Source organism: Lepidochelys kempii, chromosome 17 (assembly GCF_965140265.1).
Source record: "Lepidochelys kempii isolate rLepKem1 chromosome 17, rLepKem1.hap2, whole genome shotgun sequence".
NCBI classification, from domain to species: Eukaryota; Metazoa; Chordata; order Testudines; family Cheloniidae; genus Lepidochelys; species Lepidochelys kempii.
Genome location: NC_133272.1, coordinates 210,483 through 227,686, shown reverse-complemented (window position 1 = coordinate 227,686; position 17,204 = coordinate 210,483). Strand labels below are relative to the sequence as shown.

Genomic DNA, 17,204 nt, shown 5'->3' with positions numbered 1-17,204 from the left:
TATCTACCATAGATAGGGAAATGTTTTCAATTCATAATCCAATATAAGTTTCTTCTTAACACAGTTGCCCATGAGAGTCACAGTTTCGAGATTTGAGGCCACCCCCCATTAAAAGTGGCCCCTTCCCATATGAAAGAGTTCCGTTGATTGTGCCTATGTAGTGCTCTATAGTGATGAGTTAGTGGGGCGAGGGATGTAGCGAACTTATCTCTGCACTGCTCCTTCTATTTATTTAGCCCTGGTTCCCTGATTTTCCTCACACAATGTGGCCACTGTTAGCATGAGAGTTTTCTTCTCTGTGTCCTGGCACTTGGAACACCCTCCCTGTATCTGTCTCGTGAGCCCTCCATCTCATTAAGCCTCAACAGAAAATCTGCCTTGCCTACCTGTATGTCTCTCATTGTGTATTTATATCGTAGAGCTCTAGAGCACTTCATGGTACAATTTATGTGAAGGATGCTACCAAAATTAAACTGGTGTGTGTTTGGCTTTCACAGTGTTTGTTGTTAGTCCAAAACACAGCTTTACCCTCTACAGCTCTTACTGAAATGGTAGAAACCGGAAAGGGAGAGACTCGGAGCAAAAAGCAGATTGAAAATCTGAGAACCATACATGCTTCGCCTTAATTTTTCCCTCTTTAGGGGAATCTGAAGGGGTGGTGTTATACCATTAAATAAAAACCAGCAGGATCTTATTAAAGGGGAAAAGGCAAAATACCACATTTATTGTGAATACAGAAAGAATCATAGTAAGCAGTTAGTTATAGCTATAACGTTCCATTCAGTCTCATATTTATTCACACATTCATTCATACAAACACACACACACACAGGTTCTGCAAGGTTGTTATCATAGAATCATAGAATATCAGGGTTGGAAGGGACCCCAGAAAGTCATGTAGTCCAACCCCCTGCTCGAAGCAGGACCAATTCCCAGTTAAATCATCCCAGCCAGAGCTTTGTCAAGCCTGACCTTAAAAACCTCTAAGGAAGGAGATTCTACCACCTCCCTAGGTAACGCATTCCAGTGTTTCACCACCCTCTTAGTGAAAAAGTTTTTCCTAATATCCAATCTAAACCTCCCCCACTGCAACTTGAGACCATTACTCCTCGTTCTGTCATCTGCTACCATTGAGAACAGTCTAGAGCCATCCTCTTTGGAACCCCCTTTCAGGTAGTTGAAAGCAGCTATCAAATCCCCCCTCATTCTTCTCTTCTGCAGGCTAAACAATCCCAGCTCCCTCAGCCTCTCCTCATGACTCATGTGTTCCAGTCCCCTAATCATTTTTGTTGCCCTTCGCTGGACTCTCTCCAATTTATCCACATCCTTCTTGAAGTGTGGGGCCCAAAACTGGAGACAGTACTCCAGATGAGGCCTCACCAATGTCGAATAGAGGGGAACGATCACGTCCCTCGATCTGCTCGCTATTCGCCTACTTATACATCCCAAAATGCCATTGGCCTTCTTGGCAACAAGGGCACACTGCTGACTCATATCCAGCTTCTCGTCCACTGTCACCCCTAGGTCCTTTTCCGCAGAACTGCTGCCTAGCCATTCGGTCCCTAGTCTGTAGTTGTGCATTGGGTTCTTCCGTCCTAAGTGCAGGACCCTGCACTTATCCTTATTGAACCTCATCAGATTTCTTTTGGCCCAATCCTCCAATTTGTCTAGGTCCTTCTGTATCCTATCCCTCCCCTCCAGCGTATCTACCACTCCTCCCAGTTTAGTATCATCCGCAAATTTGCTGAGAGTGCAATCCACACCATCCTCCAGATCATTTATGAAGATATTGAACAAAACCGGCCCCAGGACCAACCCTTGGGGTACTCCACTTGATACCGGCTGCCAACTAGACATGGAGCCATTGATCACTACCCGTTGAGCCCGACAATCTAGCCAGCTTTCTACCCACCTTATAGTGCATTCATCCAGCCCATACTTCCTTAACTTGCTGACAAGAATACTGTGGGAGACCGTGTCAAAAGCTTTGCTAAAGTCAAGAAACAATACATCCACTGCTTTCCCTTCATCCACAGAACCAGTAATCTCATCATAAAAGGCGATTAGATTAGTCAGGCTTGACCTTCCCTTGGTGAATCCATGCTGACTGTTCCTGATCACTTTCCTCTCATACAAGTGCTTCAGGATTGATTCTTTGAGGACCTGCTCCATGATTTTTCCAGGGACTGAGGTGAGGCTGAATGGCCTGTAGTTCCCAGGATCCTCCTTCTTCCCTTTTTTAAAGATTGGCACTACATTAGCCTTTTTCCAGTCATCCGGGACTTCCCCGGTTCGCCACGAGTTTTCAAAGATAATGGCCAATGGCTCTGCAATCACAGCCGCCAATTCCTTCAGCACTCTCGGATGCAACTCGTCCGGCCCCATGGACTTGTGCACGTCCAGCTTTTCTAAATAGTCCCTAACCACCTCTATCTCCACAGAGGGCTGTGTATCATAGTTACCAGCCTTAGAGTTGCTCATGCCAAGCCACTGGCCAGGAGGCCTGGACATGAGGAGGGAGCAGGGCCTTGTCAGATGCACATTTGATGCTCCTGGAAGTTGGTTTGCAGAATCAGACCCCAAAGTTCTCACTTTCTAGAGTCCATTTTTATAGGAATTTCTTCCTATGCTAGTCTATGGGAATTGCTTCATCATGCTGTTGCTGAATCAATCAGCAGATAGCACATTCCTGACGGCTCCGTGCTGCTAGATGTTATCTTGTTCTTTGGTTCTCCCATTCTTGAGGCTGTTGGGTGGATTCTAGTCTGTCCTCCAGGGGTCCTCTGGTTATCTCCACTTGATGCCTTCTTCAGCCGATGGACACTGGATTGTATAAGTAGGGGCATAGCGAGCAGATCGAGGGACGTGATCGTTCCCCTCTATTCGACATTGGTGAGGCCTCATCTGGAGTACTGTGTCCAGTTTTGGGCCCCACACTTCAAGAAGGATGTGGATAAATTGGAGAGAGTCCAGCGAAGGGCAACAAAAATGATTAGGGGACTGGAACACATGAGTCATGAGGAGAGGCTGAGGGAGCTGGGATTGTTTAGCCTGCAGAAGAGAAGAATGAGGGGGGATTTGATAGCTGCTTTCAACTACCTGAAAGGGGGTTCCAAAGAGGATGGCTCTAGACTGTTCTCAATGGTAGCAGATGACAGAACGAGGAGTAATGGTCTCAAGTTGCAGTGGGGGAGGTTTAGATTGGATATTAGGAAAAACTTTTTCACTAAGAGGGTGGTGAAACACTGGAATGCGTTACCTAGGGAGGTGGTAGAATCTCCTTCCTTAGAGGTTTTTAAGGTCAGGCTTGACAAAGCTCTGGCTGGGATGATTTAACTGGGAATTGGTCCTGCTTTGAGCAGGGGGTTGGACTAGATGACCTTCTGGGGTCCCTTCCAACCCTGATATTCTATGATTCTATGATTCTTAGGCTGGCACGTCCCTGATCATTCAGTTATTATCCACACCAAGCATCCATCCACATACATCCTCTATCTCTATTTTAATCACAATTGTTAACAAAGCAAGATGAATACAACAAAAGGGCGGGGAGTCTCTGGGTGCTGTTTCTGTTGTTACAGAGTATTGCTTTGAGTCTCTCTCTGTGTGAGTAGTTGTTGTTACAAAGAATTGCTTTAAGAACAGACTCTGTCTTGGAATGTACTAACGCAATTAGCAGCTTGCAAGTTTCACACACAGAGGGAGAGAAACAATACCAAAAACCAAGAGACCTCTTAATTAGTAATACCCTGGAATTTAAACTATGGGGAATCAAACTCATTTGTGATTTTAATACAGAACTTCTTTAATATGATCCAACAGTGGGATGCGATCTTATTGGTGAAGGGGGTGTTGGGTTTCTGCTGTATGTTGAGATGATGTTGTGCACATCAAACTGTAGTCAGGTTAGGGCACTGCACTGAGGGCTCTTCCGTTCTGCATGATATAGATGTCCTGGGCATGTGGTTATTTGTACAGGAGAAAAGGGCTCTGATTCCTGATGGGTACTATCTATGCCAGCATGAAAAAGAAGAGGTGAGTGCAGTTGAGGAGAGAGAAGTAATATGTGAGGCAAAAGAAATCTCTTTTCTCATATTAATTATTCTTTATAGATCTTTGTTATAATTTCAGTTGTGCTGTTGACAGAAATCAGGAAAAGGTGCCTGGACTAGAGCTGTCAACTTGTTCGCACTTCGGGCATGCGCAGCTGGTAAATAACAATTTACTGCTGCTCTCTGAAAGGTTGTTTACCTCAAGGCAGGTCATTTACCACAGGGTATGGAAATAGGAACGCAGTTCAGACTCAGTCTTCCTGAAAGATCCTTGGGGAAATCTGGATTCTGTTTAATACTTTTTTTTTTTTTTTTTTTTTTAAATCCAAAATTATTCTAGGAAGGTAAGTTATTCGTTATGACAAGAATACTTAATCTCAGCACTGTTTACTAGTTCCTGGAAGTGGGTATATCAACCCGTATAAATATTTTCAAGAGTCAACAAAGTATTAATAATTGTTCTTGTGATGTTGATTTGATCCTGCTTTATTACTGATTGGAATTTTAGCAATAACTCCCCCCCCCCAAAAAAAAAACTGCCTTGTCTTCTGGCAAACTGGCCATTGCTAGTGTGAAGTGACGGGGGGGTTGCTTTATTAATGGGGTTTGCTTTATTTTCTCTTGTTTGTACGCTGGTCCTGTGTCTGTGCTTTGTGGGCAAAGTGCTCTGTGTATCGTGAAAGTCTCAGCCTTTTGATTTCACTGCTTATGGTTGCAGGCGGCAGGGAGTGACGGTATCCGGTTGACAATGGAGAGTGCTCTAACAGCCCGTGACCGTGTGGGGGTTCAGGATTTCGTCCTGCTAGAGAACTTTACTAGCGAAGCAGCCTTTATTGAAAACCTACGTAAACGATTCAAGGAGAATCTGATCTATGTAAGTAGCAGAGAGCAGCCAGAGTGCTGATCTTTGACTAGAATTTGGATATTTGCTCTGAAAGCTGGACATAGTGATTTTGTTCTGCAGGTGTGGGATCTGGATGTGGTGGTGTCCACCAGCTCCCCTTTTATAGCCCATGATTCTGTTTCTCAGACCCGTTCTGTTTACTGACGTTGGCATATATAGGGCCTGATTTTCGGGTTGCTGAGCATCTGCAGCTCCAGTTAACTTCCGCTGGAATTCTGAGTGCCCGGCACCACTGAAAATCCAGCACATACTGTATTCTTCCGAATTCATAAAGCTATTCTGTTGTGGTCTTAACAAACCCAAGCTTAGTTCTGATCCCAAATATTGGAATGAGTAGTCAAAAATAACCCAGTACTGAAGCTGCATTGCTGGGATGTCCAGAAGCACTGAAGCAGTCACTAAAGGATGTAAGTGCAGAAATTTTCGGAAAAAGGGACACATCCAATGTAAGTTCTGTAGCCCCACATTTACTGGCTGCAAGACTGATTGATTGTTTCTTCAGACTCCCAAGTCACTCTCTCTTCAAAGCTGGTAGCAGCATTCCAAGTGCCCTTGTTTCAGGCTGGCCTTGTAAAAATATCTGGGATTCCAGAGTAATTCTGAAGGCTCTTGTAGAAATAGATGCTAGCCTTCATGTAATGCTTTTCCTTTCGGCTCTTTTCAGACTTACATTGGCTCAGTTCTGGTGTCAGTAAATCCATACAAGGATCTGGAAATCTACAGCAAACAACACATGGAGCGATACCGTGGTGTCAGTTTCTATGAAGTCTCTCCTCACCTGTGAGTGGCCTGTGGGTAAACAATACGGTTTGTGCTATTCCCACCTGGCTGGTTTAATACTGATCTACAGAAAGCAAACATACAAGACTTTTTTTCCCTTCCATCTTCCCAAACAGAGTACTGGAGTGGGGGCAAAAGGGACCTTTAGAAAGGCTGGCTGTTTTATTCCTGCTTCTCTTTCCAAAGAGAGTGAAAAGAAAAGGAGTACTTGTGGCACCTTAGAGACTAACTAAGGTGCCACAAGTACTCCTTTTCTTTTTGCGAATACAGACTAACACGGCTGTTGCTCTGAAACCTGTCGAAGAGAGTGAGTTGCCTTTGAGAGTGTTGTTTGGAAAGGGAGTTAATTCCTTCCTGGCCAAGTGATTTGAGACTCAGAGGAATCTGAGCTGCTGATCCAGCCTAGGCAGGACCAGAGACCTCATTGTTCCAGGGTTATTCAGTGTGCAGATGATCTGGTTCTAAGTTTCCCTTGCTGCTAAGCAGCTTATTCAGTTTATGACTAATCTGAGGGAAAGGGGGTGTGTGTGTGTGTGATTTTTTTTTTCCTACCTCCTCTGTCACTGCTTGACCAATATTAATCTGGTATTTCCCTTGTTGCTAAGATACCATGAGCCCATTGGAACAAAGAATGTATTTATTTACATGGCCTGGTGAACGTTCCCAATTTCCTATTTAAAATAAAAGATTTTTGAAGCTTGAGAGAGAGAGAGAGAGAGAGGACACAGCTGAGTGAGCCTAGCTGACCAAATTGCTCGCTGAGCCAGGGCCCAATCCTGAGATACCTCTTGAAGACTCTTTCTTCCAAAGACCTTTGAAGGGACAGGGAGAACTATTTGGGCTGTTTCCTGTTGTTGGCAGGTGACTCAACAGTGCAAGTGAGATGGGAATATGTTACAAACATGATGAGGTGATGCTAGAAACATGATTGCTTGGGAAAATCCAGAATCCTGTCTATACGTACTATAACAAAGTTCCTCCTCTACCTTGGTGGGTCCTGCGCTCATTGGTGGATTTGCTCGCCTCAGAGGTTCATGGCAGCCCTCAGTTTGTCCACTTTCGTGACTCAAATGTGCCGGTCACTCAGTTAGCCTCATCACTGGCCAGCATGGGGAAAAGGAAGAAGAACAATCCCCGCAGTCTCTGCTGATCCATCTAGTGGATCGGGAAACAGGCCAGAGACCTTTCCCTCTGGTGGAACCCACAGTGCAGGTCAGCTCCTCCAGTATTAAGTAGGGAGCTGGAGGGATGGGGGGAACCCGGGCCTGCCCTCTACTCTGGGTTTCAGCCCAGGGCCCTGTGGATGGCAGCTGTCTACAGTGGCTCCTGTAACAACTGCGTGACAGCTACAACTCCCTGGGCTACTTCCCCATGGCCTCCTCCCAACACCTTCTTTATTCTGACCACAGGACCTTCCTCCTGATGTCTGATTATGCTTGTACTTCTCAGTCTTCTAGTAGTACACCTTTTCACTCTCAGCTTCTTGCTCCCAGCTCCTCGCATGCACACCACAAACTGAAGTGAGCTCCTTTTTTTAAACCCAGGTGCTCTGATTAGCCTGCCTGTCTTAATTGATGCTGGCAGCTTCTTGATTGGCTGCAGGTGTTCTAATCAGCCTGTCTCCCTTAATTGTTTTCAGAAAGTTCCTGATTGTTCTGGAACCTTCCCTGTTACCTTACCCAGGGAAAAAGGACCTACTTAACCTGGGGCTAATATATCTGCCTTGTATCACTCTCCTGTAGCCATCTGGCCTGACGTGTCACAATACATTAATTAGAATGTAAAATTTTGGGGACAAGGGCTGTTTATCTGTTTGCAGTGTACAACACTGAGGATTCTATCAGCACTAAACAAATCCTTTTAAGTATTGGAGCATTACCCAGTTCTGCTTCTATTCAGTTATACATTGTACCAGGGAAGATGTGCCCTGCAAAGTATTCCTCTTTCAAACAGTCCAAGAAAAAAAAGTTCTCACCCTCATTGCAACCAGTCAATGAGAAATTGTAACTGTACAGCTCAGTAAATCCGAAGTGCAAGGACTGCCAATACTATCCTGATACAGGAGACGGTATTTCCAGACTAGCTCCTTTAGGGGTATTATTGCTGCACAGAAAATAATTTGAATATTTTTAAATGTTATGGGAAACAGACTCATTTTAAGCACTGGACTGTGTGCTGTTTCATCGATTACTGTTAGCAGCAATTCAGACTATTTTTCTGAGCCTTTTTTTTAAAAATGGGCTTTATAAAATGAAAACAATTCTACCTTGCTATACAAATATCAAAATACCCTAAAGCTAGTGGGAACACTTGAGTCAGATTATCTGTGGAGTTTGTAGTACCTAGTCATTGAAAAGAAAAAAGGTTTATCTCAATGGACTTGAAATGCTGGCTTATGCTCAAATAAATTGGTTAGTCTCTAAGGTGCCACAAGTACTCCTTTTCTTTTTCCGAATACAGACTAACACGGCTGCTACTCTGAAACCTGGCACATGTCTGTGATAATCAGGGTCCAGGCACCCCAAAGAGAGAACAGGGGGTCTGAGCTCCCAAGAGGAAACAATTTAATCAGCTGGTTGTGTACAAAAATTTTGAGTAAGGTCTTCTTTGAAAGCTTGTAATGTTCTGAACTTAATAATCATTATGAGATAGGTATACAATCTGTGTTTATTAATTTATGTATTTATGTATATTGAGAACTGGGTTTGTAAAGCTTTACCTTTACCTCTACCTCACAGTAGGGCAGTGGTCAGCCAGGCAGGGACGGACTGCCACCCCAGCCAGACAAGACTAGTTTCAAGCACCTACCATTGTACTACCCAGGAAGAGACAAATTATGGGCCATTACAGTTAATGGGAAAACACTGAGACATCCTGGCTAGAATTTCCCCATCCAAAGTAAGGATGAGTCACCATGCAAGGGGAGGGGACTGTGATTAATAATGTGGACAGCAGTCATACCTAAATAAATGGTATACATCACAAAATATAAGGTATGCAGTACGGTTGGCCTTTCCTTTTCACTTAAGGGGGTTATAAAACCCCTACATAAGAATATGCAGTCCAGAGGCAAACTCTAAAACTAAAATACAGTTTACATTTATTCAACTGTTTTGATTTGGGAAATGCCCTAGAAGTGGAATTTGGATAGAGAGGGGAGAGGAATTTGTTAAACTATAATAAATTACATTTTACACAGCAAAATCTTAAGTAGCAAAAGAAGAAATTGTTGTTCGCTAATGCTCCTTTCTTTGCAAGGAATGTGTTTGAAATTCTAAGATCCAGCTTGATTTAAACAAGACTTGGTGTATGAAATACTCCAGAAAACTGGTGGGAACAATAATTATAGAAGCTTTGGATCAGAATTTCTCAATATAAATACTATTCTTGAAGGGCCATCTTTTCTAGGATTTTGCACCGTTAGAATATTGGGGCTGGAGTTGGCATTTCTTCTGGTTGTGATTGTGACGGTGTGGAAACTCTAAAAGCCTAACTGAGGATTCTCTGCCTTTCATGTTTGTGAAAGCAGACTTAATTTCCAATTGTCATTGTTCCTTAGTTATGCTATTGCTGACAACTCATACCGTTCCCTGCGCATTGAGAGGAAGGATCAGTGTATCCTGATATCTGGGGAGAGTGGAGCTGGAAAAACTGAAGCCACCAAGAAAATCCTTCAGTACTATGCAGTGACATGTCCAGCCAGTGACCAAGTTGAAACAGTGAAAGATCGCCTCCTACAGTCCAATCCGGTCTTAGAGGTAATTTGAAGTCCAGGATATGAAACTTGGCATTGTGTAGGCAACTCAGTCTTTGATTTACAACAGATATGTATTTGATGCTGCATTTTTCTGGTGTTATAGTGACCTCTAGTGTCCAGTTCTGTACAATCCTTACAGTTCCCTTTACTGTTTCCACCACCCATTCAAAACAATGTTCTGGGTGTGGGCCTGTGGGAGGGAGAAGTTTGGCCAGCTTGGACAAGGCTGGGAGGTCTGTGACCAAGTTCCTATTAAGTCATACTGGTGATGGGGGAAGATGCAAGACTTCTTCGGGTGACGCATTTTCCTAACAGGGAGTGGGATTAGGATAAATCTTTGCAAGGAGGAGAGGAGTGGTTTAACAGGCCCATGCAAGGTAATAACTTTATATTTGCAGTATGCGTACAGCTCAAACAATCAGAACTCAGGTAGCTGCTTACTTTCTTCTTAGGCTATATCTACTCTAGAGAGCTTACAGTGGTACAGCTACCCCATTGTAAGATCTCTCATGTAGCCGCTCTATGCCAATGGGAGAGAGCGCTCCTGTCAACATAATTAAACCACCCCCAAAGAGCGGCAGTAGCATGTTGGCAGGAAAAGCTGTCCCGCTGACATAGTGCTGTGCACACTACCACTTATGCTGGCAAAACATATGTCACTCAGGGGTAGACAAACCTGTGTCTGTAGGCCAGTACATAAGCCACTGGCAGGTTTGTGAAAAATATTTTAAAATGCCCTGTTTTATGGTTTCCTTGTTTTTGAAGACTGTTTACTTCTTTTATCTGTTATCTTTTTAATTCAGGCATTTGGAAATGCAAAAACCCTTCGGAATGATAACTCCAGCCGATTTGGGAAATACATGGATGTGCAGTTTGATTACAAGGTGAAAATCTGTTTTATATACCTCATTGTAGTCTTGCTTGGATGCCCAAGCACACAGATATTGAGATCTGCATCAACAGTTCAGGTATAGTAAAAACCCTACCTGCCTCTTGTGAATGAAGTCTACTGTTTCAGAAAAGTTTGGGTACAAAGAGTTGTTCAGATTTATAATTGTGTGTGTGTATGTGTGTATATAGATAGATAGATAGATACACACACTTCATTGTGAAGCAGCTAGAATTGCTACAGGCACAGCATGCCTGACACAAACACGAAAGTTAAGAAAGTGAAAAGTCAAGCCAAAAGGTACAGAGACTCTGTTCTTCCGCCCACAAGCACTCACCTTACCATTACCACAAGTACTGTGCACCACAGATGATTCACGACGACCATAACACTGCGCTGTTTTCATCCTGGTTCACAAACACCTTTCCCAACCCTAGTGATTGTGGATGTGTAGTGCAGTAGTTGGTTGTGCTGAGGGGAGGGTAGTTTAATAAAGGGTTGTGTGCACAATGGTTATTAAAGGAGGTGATGAAAGGCTCGTATCCCTAAGGGGGGAAGAGTTAAGGTTGCAGTGTATGGTTGTAGTGGCAGTGGTAAGGTATTTACTGTTAGGGAGTTGAACTTCTCCTTCCCTTGCCTTTGTGGGTTTGTTTCAATTATGTGGTGTGTGCAGCAACCCTCATAGCTTCTAGCGAATTTTTGTGTATGTATTAATGCCATGGAGTTTTTTAAAGTTTAATTGGGGGTGGGTATTATTGGCGGAGAGGAGAGAGAGGAAGATCTGTGGAGGTAGAAGTGTGTTTGCAGTGTTGTTGTAGTTGTGGTGATCCCGGGATATTAGAGAAACAAGGTAGAAGTGTGGCAGGAGAATATTTTATCCGCCAGCAGCTGAGCGTGAACCGTTCTCTGTTGTAGGGTAAACTCTGAGAGAAAAGTGTAGCTCATTATGTGGAAGGTTTGGTGTGCTATCTATCGGTTTTGTGCGTGTCCAGCTCCCATCAACAACTAATCCTACTTGTAGGCACAGCTCACAAACTTTCAGTTATAATGCAAATAATAGCTAAAAATGACCCTAATCTAAACATTTTAGAAAACCTTCCCATTACACCCTTTCTCTTCAGGGCCACCTCTCTACCAAACTATGAATAGCTAGTCAGTGTTTTGTAGGAAATATGTCAATAGTGAAAAGTAGGACTGCCCAGGCAAGATTTCAGCCAGGGCCCAAATTCAAAGTTTTCCTACCACAATAAGAGAAACCAAATCAAAACTACACAAAGTTCAAATGGCATAAAAATTAATCCAGTGAAAAATCTGACATCAGTTGGGCACCTACTTTTAGAGAAAAATAAGAATCTCTGCTCCATTTTAGCCCATATTAGAACACAGCATCAACTAAATCACCTCCATTTATATATATATATATATAGATATATATATAAAAATATGGAGGATAATGGGGCCTTGGGGAGGGGGGGAGAATGTGGGAAAAAGAAATTAAAGACTATGAATATGCACAAAGGGACAGAATTAAGATTGCAGAGGCAACCTTAGTTTTCTGTATAGAATTATTGTATATAGCTTTATCTTGTGTATTTTGTTTGTTTCCTTTCTAAAGTAAATACCACAATGCCATGAGAATTAACATAGTGTAAAAACCTAGATAGACAGAAATCATCCTAATCTTTTAAATATCTCTCGACCCTGGACTCCATCCTTGTTTCTAATATAGCAGAAATGAAAAAGGACAAGAGAAGAGCAACAAAATTATTAGAGGCATGGATGGAATCCATGTCAAGAGACATATATAAGTTTTTTGTGATGGAGTGACCAGCAGTGAACACATTCAAGGTGAGCTGTAATATTGATCTGTGTAATGGTTTTATATTTTGAGTTTTATTCTCTAATACTTTGTGTTCGATCTACTCTTTGGAAGTCCAAGAGCTCAAACCCACACTGAGTATTTGTTAGTTTATGCTATTACATGACAAAGATTACTTCTACTTTTTGTGACCCATTATTCCAAACTCTTAGTCTTTGATATTCTGCCATCAAAGAAGCAGGATGTTTCAATTTATCTTCTTTGGTTTAGGGTGCACCTGTGGGGGGTCATATCCTGAACTACCTACTGGAGAAATCGCGGGTTGTCCATCAGAATCATGGAGAGAGGAACTTTCACATCTTCTACCAGCTGTTAGAGGGAGGGGAAGATGACCTACTGCGGCGTCTGGGCCTTGAGAAGAACCCCCAACAGTACCATTATCTAGTGAAGGTGTGAACAGGGTCCTGCAGTTTGCTAATTTCCTGGTTTGCATGTTCAGTAAAGGGAAAAACTATCCTTACGTGATAGACTTTGTTGGTGTTGAAGGAGAGATCAGAGTGTTGATCTGTAAGGAGAGAGTAACTTTCTGGGTGAAAGTTTAATAATGATGATCATTACCAACTATCCTGTATTATAGGATAGATGTGATTCTTAGTTTATTACTTCTCAGTATCTTTCCCTTACTTTCGACATTGGTGAGGCCTCATCTGGAGTACTGTGTCCAGTTTTGGGCCCCACACTACAAGAAGGATGTGGAAAAATTGGAGAGAGTGCAGCGAAGGGCAACAAAAATGATTAGGGGTCTGGAACACATGACTTATGAGGAGAGGCTGAGGGAACTGGGATTGTTTAGTCTACAGAAGAGGAGAATGGGGGGGGATTTGATAGCTGCTTTTAACTACCTGAAGGGTGGATCCAAAGAGGATGGATCTAGACTATTCTCAGTGATAGCAGATGACAGAACGAGGAGAAATGGTCTCAAGTTGCAGTGGGGGAGGTTTAGGTTGGATATTAGGAAAAACTTTTTCACTAGGAGGGTGGTGAAACACTGGAATGCGTTGCCTAGGGAGGTGGTGGAATCTCCTTCCTTAGAAGTTTTTAAGGTCAGGCTTGACAAAGCCCTGGCTGGGATGATTTAGTTGGGGATGGGTCCTGCTCTGGGCAGGGGGTTGGACTAAATGACCTCCAGAGGTCCCTTCCAACTCTGATATTCTATGATTCTATGACTTCACAGAGTTATAAAGATATTGGTGAGATGGCCCCTTCTGTAACAATTAACACAAGATAGAACTATGTGGGCTGTATGTACAATGCGTCAGGCTGCAAGGATTACTAAATCTCAGAATCTGTGTTTTTTAGGGTCAGTGTGCCAGGGTCAGTTCCATCAGTGATAAAAATGACTGGAAGGTTGTGCGAAGGGCCCTGTCCGTCATTAACTTCAACGACAATGAGGTAGAGGTAGGAAATGGCTTGAAGTACATCTGAGTTTTCTCCCCTTAGAGGTCTGTCCTGCTTCAGTTAGTTCTTTCTGCCAGGAGGCAGTCTTTGAATGAGTGCCCTGCAGAAAGCTAAATGTAAAAATGTCTCCTACTGATGGACATATAAAGAAACTCCCCTTTCTCCCCCCCATCCCACCTAAGATTTGATCCATATTTATTCCCATCTTCTTGACCATTATTTCTTCTTTCTCTTGTACTAGGATTTACTGAGCATTGTTGCTAGTGTGTTGCACCTGGGGAATGTGCAGTTTGCTGCCGATGAACAGGGCAATGCTCAGGTGACCACAGAGAACCAGATTAAATATCTGGCTAGGGTGAGTATAAACCCTTGGAGACATTCCCATATACCAGTGTAATTGGTTCTGTTGCTTTTGTATTACTCCAGGGTAAGATTTAGTAGTTATTAGATCTTGACACTATTAAAGGGTCACTTTTCTGTATGAAATAATTAAGGTCAGAGGTTAACAGGTTTAAAATTTTACCCAATTCCTGCACTCCATGAGGGCAAGAGCATTCCTCCCAGAGTCCCGCTTCCAAGCCATGTCGGCGATAATATCCCATGTAAGGGATCATCCCTTATTACTGCCCATACCTGTCTACAGTTGTTAGGTCATATGGTGGCCTGCAGCTATGTGGTTCGATGTGCCCGGCTCCATCTCCGGCTGTTGCAGGCATGGTTGGCATCAGTGTACATCCCCAACAGACATGACCTAGACTTGGTAGTCAAAGTGCCAAACCACGTTTGGGCATCTCTGGTGTCATGACTGGACCCTGTGTCGGTCTTGCAGGGAGTCCCTTTGTGGGCTTGTCCCCGTCACTGACTCTGATGACCAACACTTTGGACCTCAGATGGGGAGCCCACCTAGGGAATCTCAGTACTCAAGGCCGCTCGTTAGGGATTGACTGCTCCCTTCACATAAATGCCAAGGAGCTCAGGGCGGTTTGCCTGGCGTGCCAAGCTTTTCAGTCCCAATTGCAAGGCAAGGTGGTTCAAGGAACTGAGAGGGCATAGGGCCGACGGTGCCTTACATACCGATGCATGAGCGTAGCACTTCAGAGGGCGTCACAGCTGACCCTATGGATGCTGCTAAGGCACAAGTTTCTGACGACTGTGCACGTGAGTGCGCACGCACCTAGAATAGAATGGATAAGAGCAACACATATCAAAGAACAGTTATGAAACGTGGGTAACAGATTTTTTCTGTGCATTCTGCTGGAATGGTCCTGGTAAACCAGTAATGTCCAGTCACCTATCTTTCTGTTGAGTGCATGTGCCTACTAGAATGAGGAGTGAATCACTGTGTATCTCAGCAGTGGACAGGATGTGTTAATCAGTGAAGAGCGGGACTTCATTAGCTGTGGGGCTAAAGTTTCTGATGTCTCTAAAACAGATGTGAAATTAATAATACTTTCTCTAATTGAGTTTTCCTTTTGGTGGTTTGCAGCTCCTGGGAGTTGAGGGCTCTGTGCTCCGGGAAGCATTGATCCACAAGACGATCATAGCAAAAGGGGAAGAGGTGAGAACATGAACTGGTAAATTGGGAGACATCCAGAACTGAAGCTAACTAATATAGGCTGCTTTGTTATCAGGTTAAACAGTTCACCTTCCGGTTACAGATTTCTCTGAGAGGAAACTATCTCTACGTTTCTTGGTCTCATGTAACCTACTTGTGACTAGTAACCAGTACTGCTGGGAGATTGTGATGTGTGCACAGCTAGTTATTAGTATTGTGTTACGAAGACTGCATTGCTCAGTGGGCTGACTGTTCGAATTTGTCTTGTCTCTTCTTCCACATGCAGTTGGTCAGTCCTCTGAATTTGGAGCAGGCAGCCTATGCACGAGATGCTCTAGCCAAGGCAGTATATGGGCGCACCTTCTCCTGGCTAGTGAATAAGATTAATAAGTCTCTTGCCTACAAGGTAAATTTCTCTCTCACTTGCACTCCCATGATCATACTATAGACTGTGCTACTAAGTGGGTGGGAAGTGTGAGTTCAAACGGTTGAACTAGGAAGCAGGGAAGAGGTTCAGCTCAATACTGAACAATGATTTTCTGACTGCATTCCTCTCACTGAGAGGAGTGAGGACCAGACTCTAGAATTATATGGGAAGATAGCAGTGGAGGTTGGCAACTGCTTTTGAGCCTAATGATTAAAGCTACACCAAATGTGACAGAGTATTTTGTGTCTTTGTTACAGGAGGCAGAGTGCCCAGGCTGGAGGAGCGCAACAGTTCTGGGGCTGCTTGACATTTATGGATTTGAGGTTTTCCAGCACAATAGGTTTGTTTCACCTCAATGTCTTTGAACTTTGAATAACCTTGTTTCCTGTGATTTAATCCTGTTGTTTCATTTCCTTCCCTCAACATTAAAACATTAAAAAAGCCTGGCACTTTTTTAATAGGAGAGGTTTATGTAACATGAGATTAGGTCTCAGCTTCAGGAAATCAACAAAATACCTGATAGTAGTAGGCAAACGCCTTCTGAGCGAGAGGCCTATTTTTAACATCTCTAGATAGGGACCGCTGTGCCTAGCTGGGACCCTGCTAGAACTCAGCATTTACTACTGTTTATCATCTTAATTTTTCAAGGATGTGAAACTGATTTTTGCCCATCTTGGAGCCTGTCTACATGACAGCTGTAATCACACCAGCATGTAGTTGTGTGGTATGGGTTTCCTCCTCCTAACACATTTTTGTTGTAGTGTGAATGAGAGAACACAATATAGAATTATTTTATGGAATTTTATTGGAACCTGGAACCTAACTATGGCAGATATCCATTGTTGGACTTTTAGTGTAGATAGGCCTTTATTTATGTCTGCTGAACCCATGTTCCTCCTTGCTTACCTCTGATGGCTCTTTCTCTCTTCTGGGGCGAATCTGACTATTCATTGGTTCATCTCTTTAGAGCTCATATGAGTCTCTAGATCTCTTGCTTATCTCTCTCTTGATTTGTACCCAGATTATGCATGGTGCCTGACCAAAATGGTGCAGACTTTGTTTTATTGAAATACAGTGTGGGAGTGACTAATTCTTTCTGATTGTTTACAGCTTTGAGCAGTTTTGTATCAATTATTGTAATGAAAAACTGCAGCAGCTCTTCATAGAACTCACACTAAAATCAGAACAAGAGGAGTATGAGTCAGAAGGCATAGCGGTAAGAGCCAAGACCTCATTTTGTATTGTTTCCTCTGTAGCATGTCCTATTGGGAGAGGCCTGCTAATTAAAGGGAGCTGATAATAATTTACAGTATGTAAAGCAAGAATTTGGAAATAAATATTTATTTTCGCCTTATTTGTCTGTGTGTGATCCACAAGAACTGCTTCACACAAAAGGGGCTTCAAACTGGGCTCTGTTTTTGCACATGCAATCACCTGCTCACAGGTGATAGTATTTATTCAAGCAAAACCCATTCAGATTAGAACTAGACCTGTTCCAGCATTAGTGATTATCTTGTTCTGTAGTCCTGTGTCTATACAACGCATAAAAATCTTAATTCTGCT

General features: G+C 43.2%; 1 protein-coding gene across 6 annotated transcripts in view; it reads left to right on the top strand.

Annotated features, from left to right (window-relative positions):
- MYO1C (myosin IC) overlaps nt 1-17,204 on the top strand; it is a 122,885-nt gene that overhangs the window by 53,085 nt on the left and 52,596 nt on the right. For all 6 annotated transcript variants that reach the window (XM_073315956.1, XM_073315957.1, XM_073315959.1 and 3 more), the window contains exons 2-12: nt 4,771-4,926; nt 5,621-5,736; nt 9,296-9,494; nt 10,297-10,377; nt 12,472-12,651; nt 13,561-13,659; nt 13,901-14,014; nt 15,146-15,217; nt 15,501-15,620; nt 15,899-15,981; nt 16,752-16,857. In XM_073315956.1, the coding sequence (XP_073172057.1) occupies nt 4,801-4,926; nt 5,621-5,736; nt 9,296-9,494; nt 10,297-10,377; nt 12,472-12,651; nt 13,561-13,659; nt 13,901-14,014; nt 15,146-15,217; nt 15,501-15,620; nt 15,899-15,981; nt 16,752-16,857 (1,296 nt within the window). In that variant the 5' untranslated portion in view covers nt 4,771-4,800. The remainder of the gene's footprint in view (nt 1-4,770; nt 4,927-5,620; nt 5,737-9,295; nt 9,495-10,296; nt 10,378-12,471; nt 12,652-13,560; nt 13,660-13,900; nt 14,015-15,145; nt 15,218-15,500; nt 15,621-15,898; nt 15,982-16,751; nt 16,858-17,204) is intronic.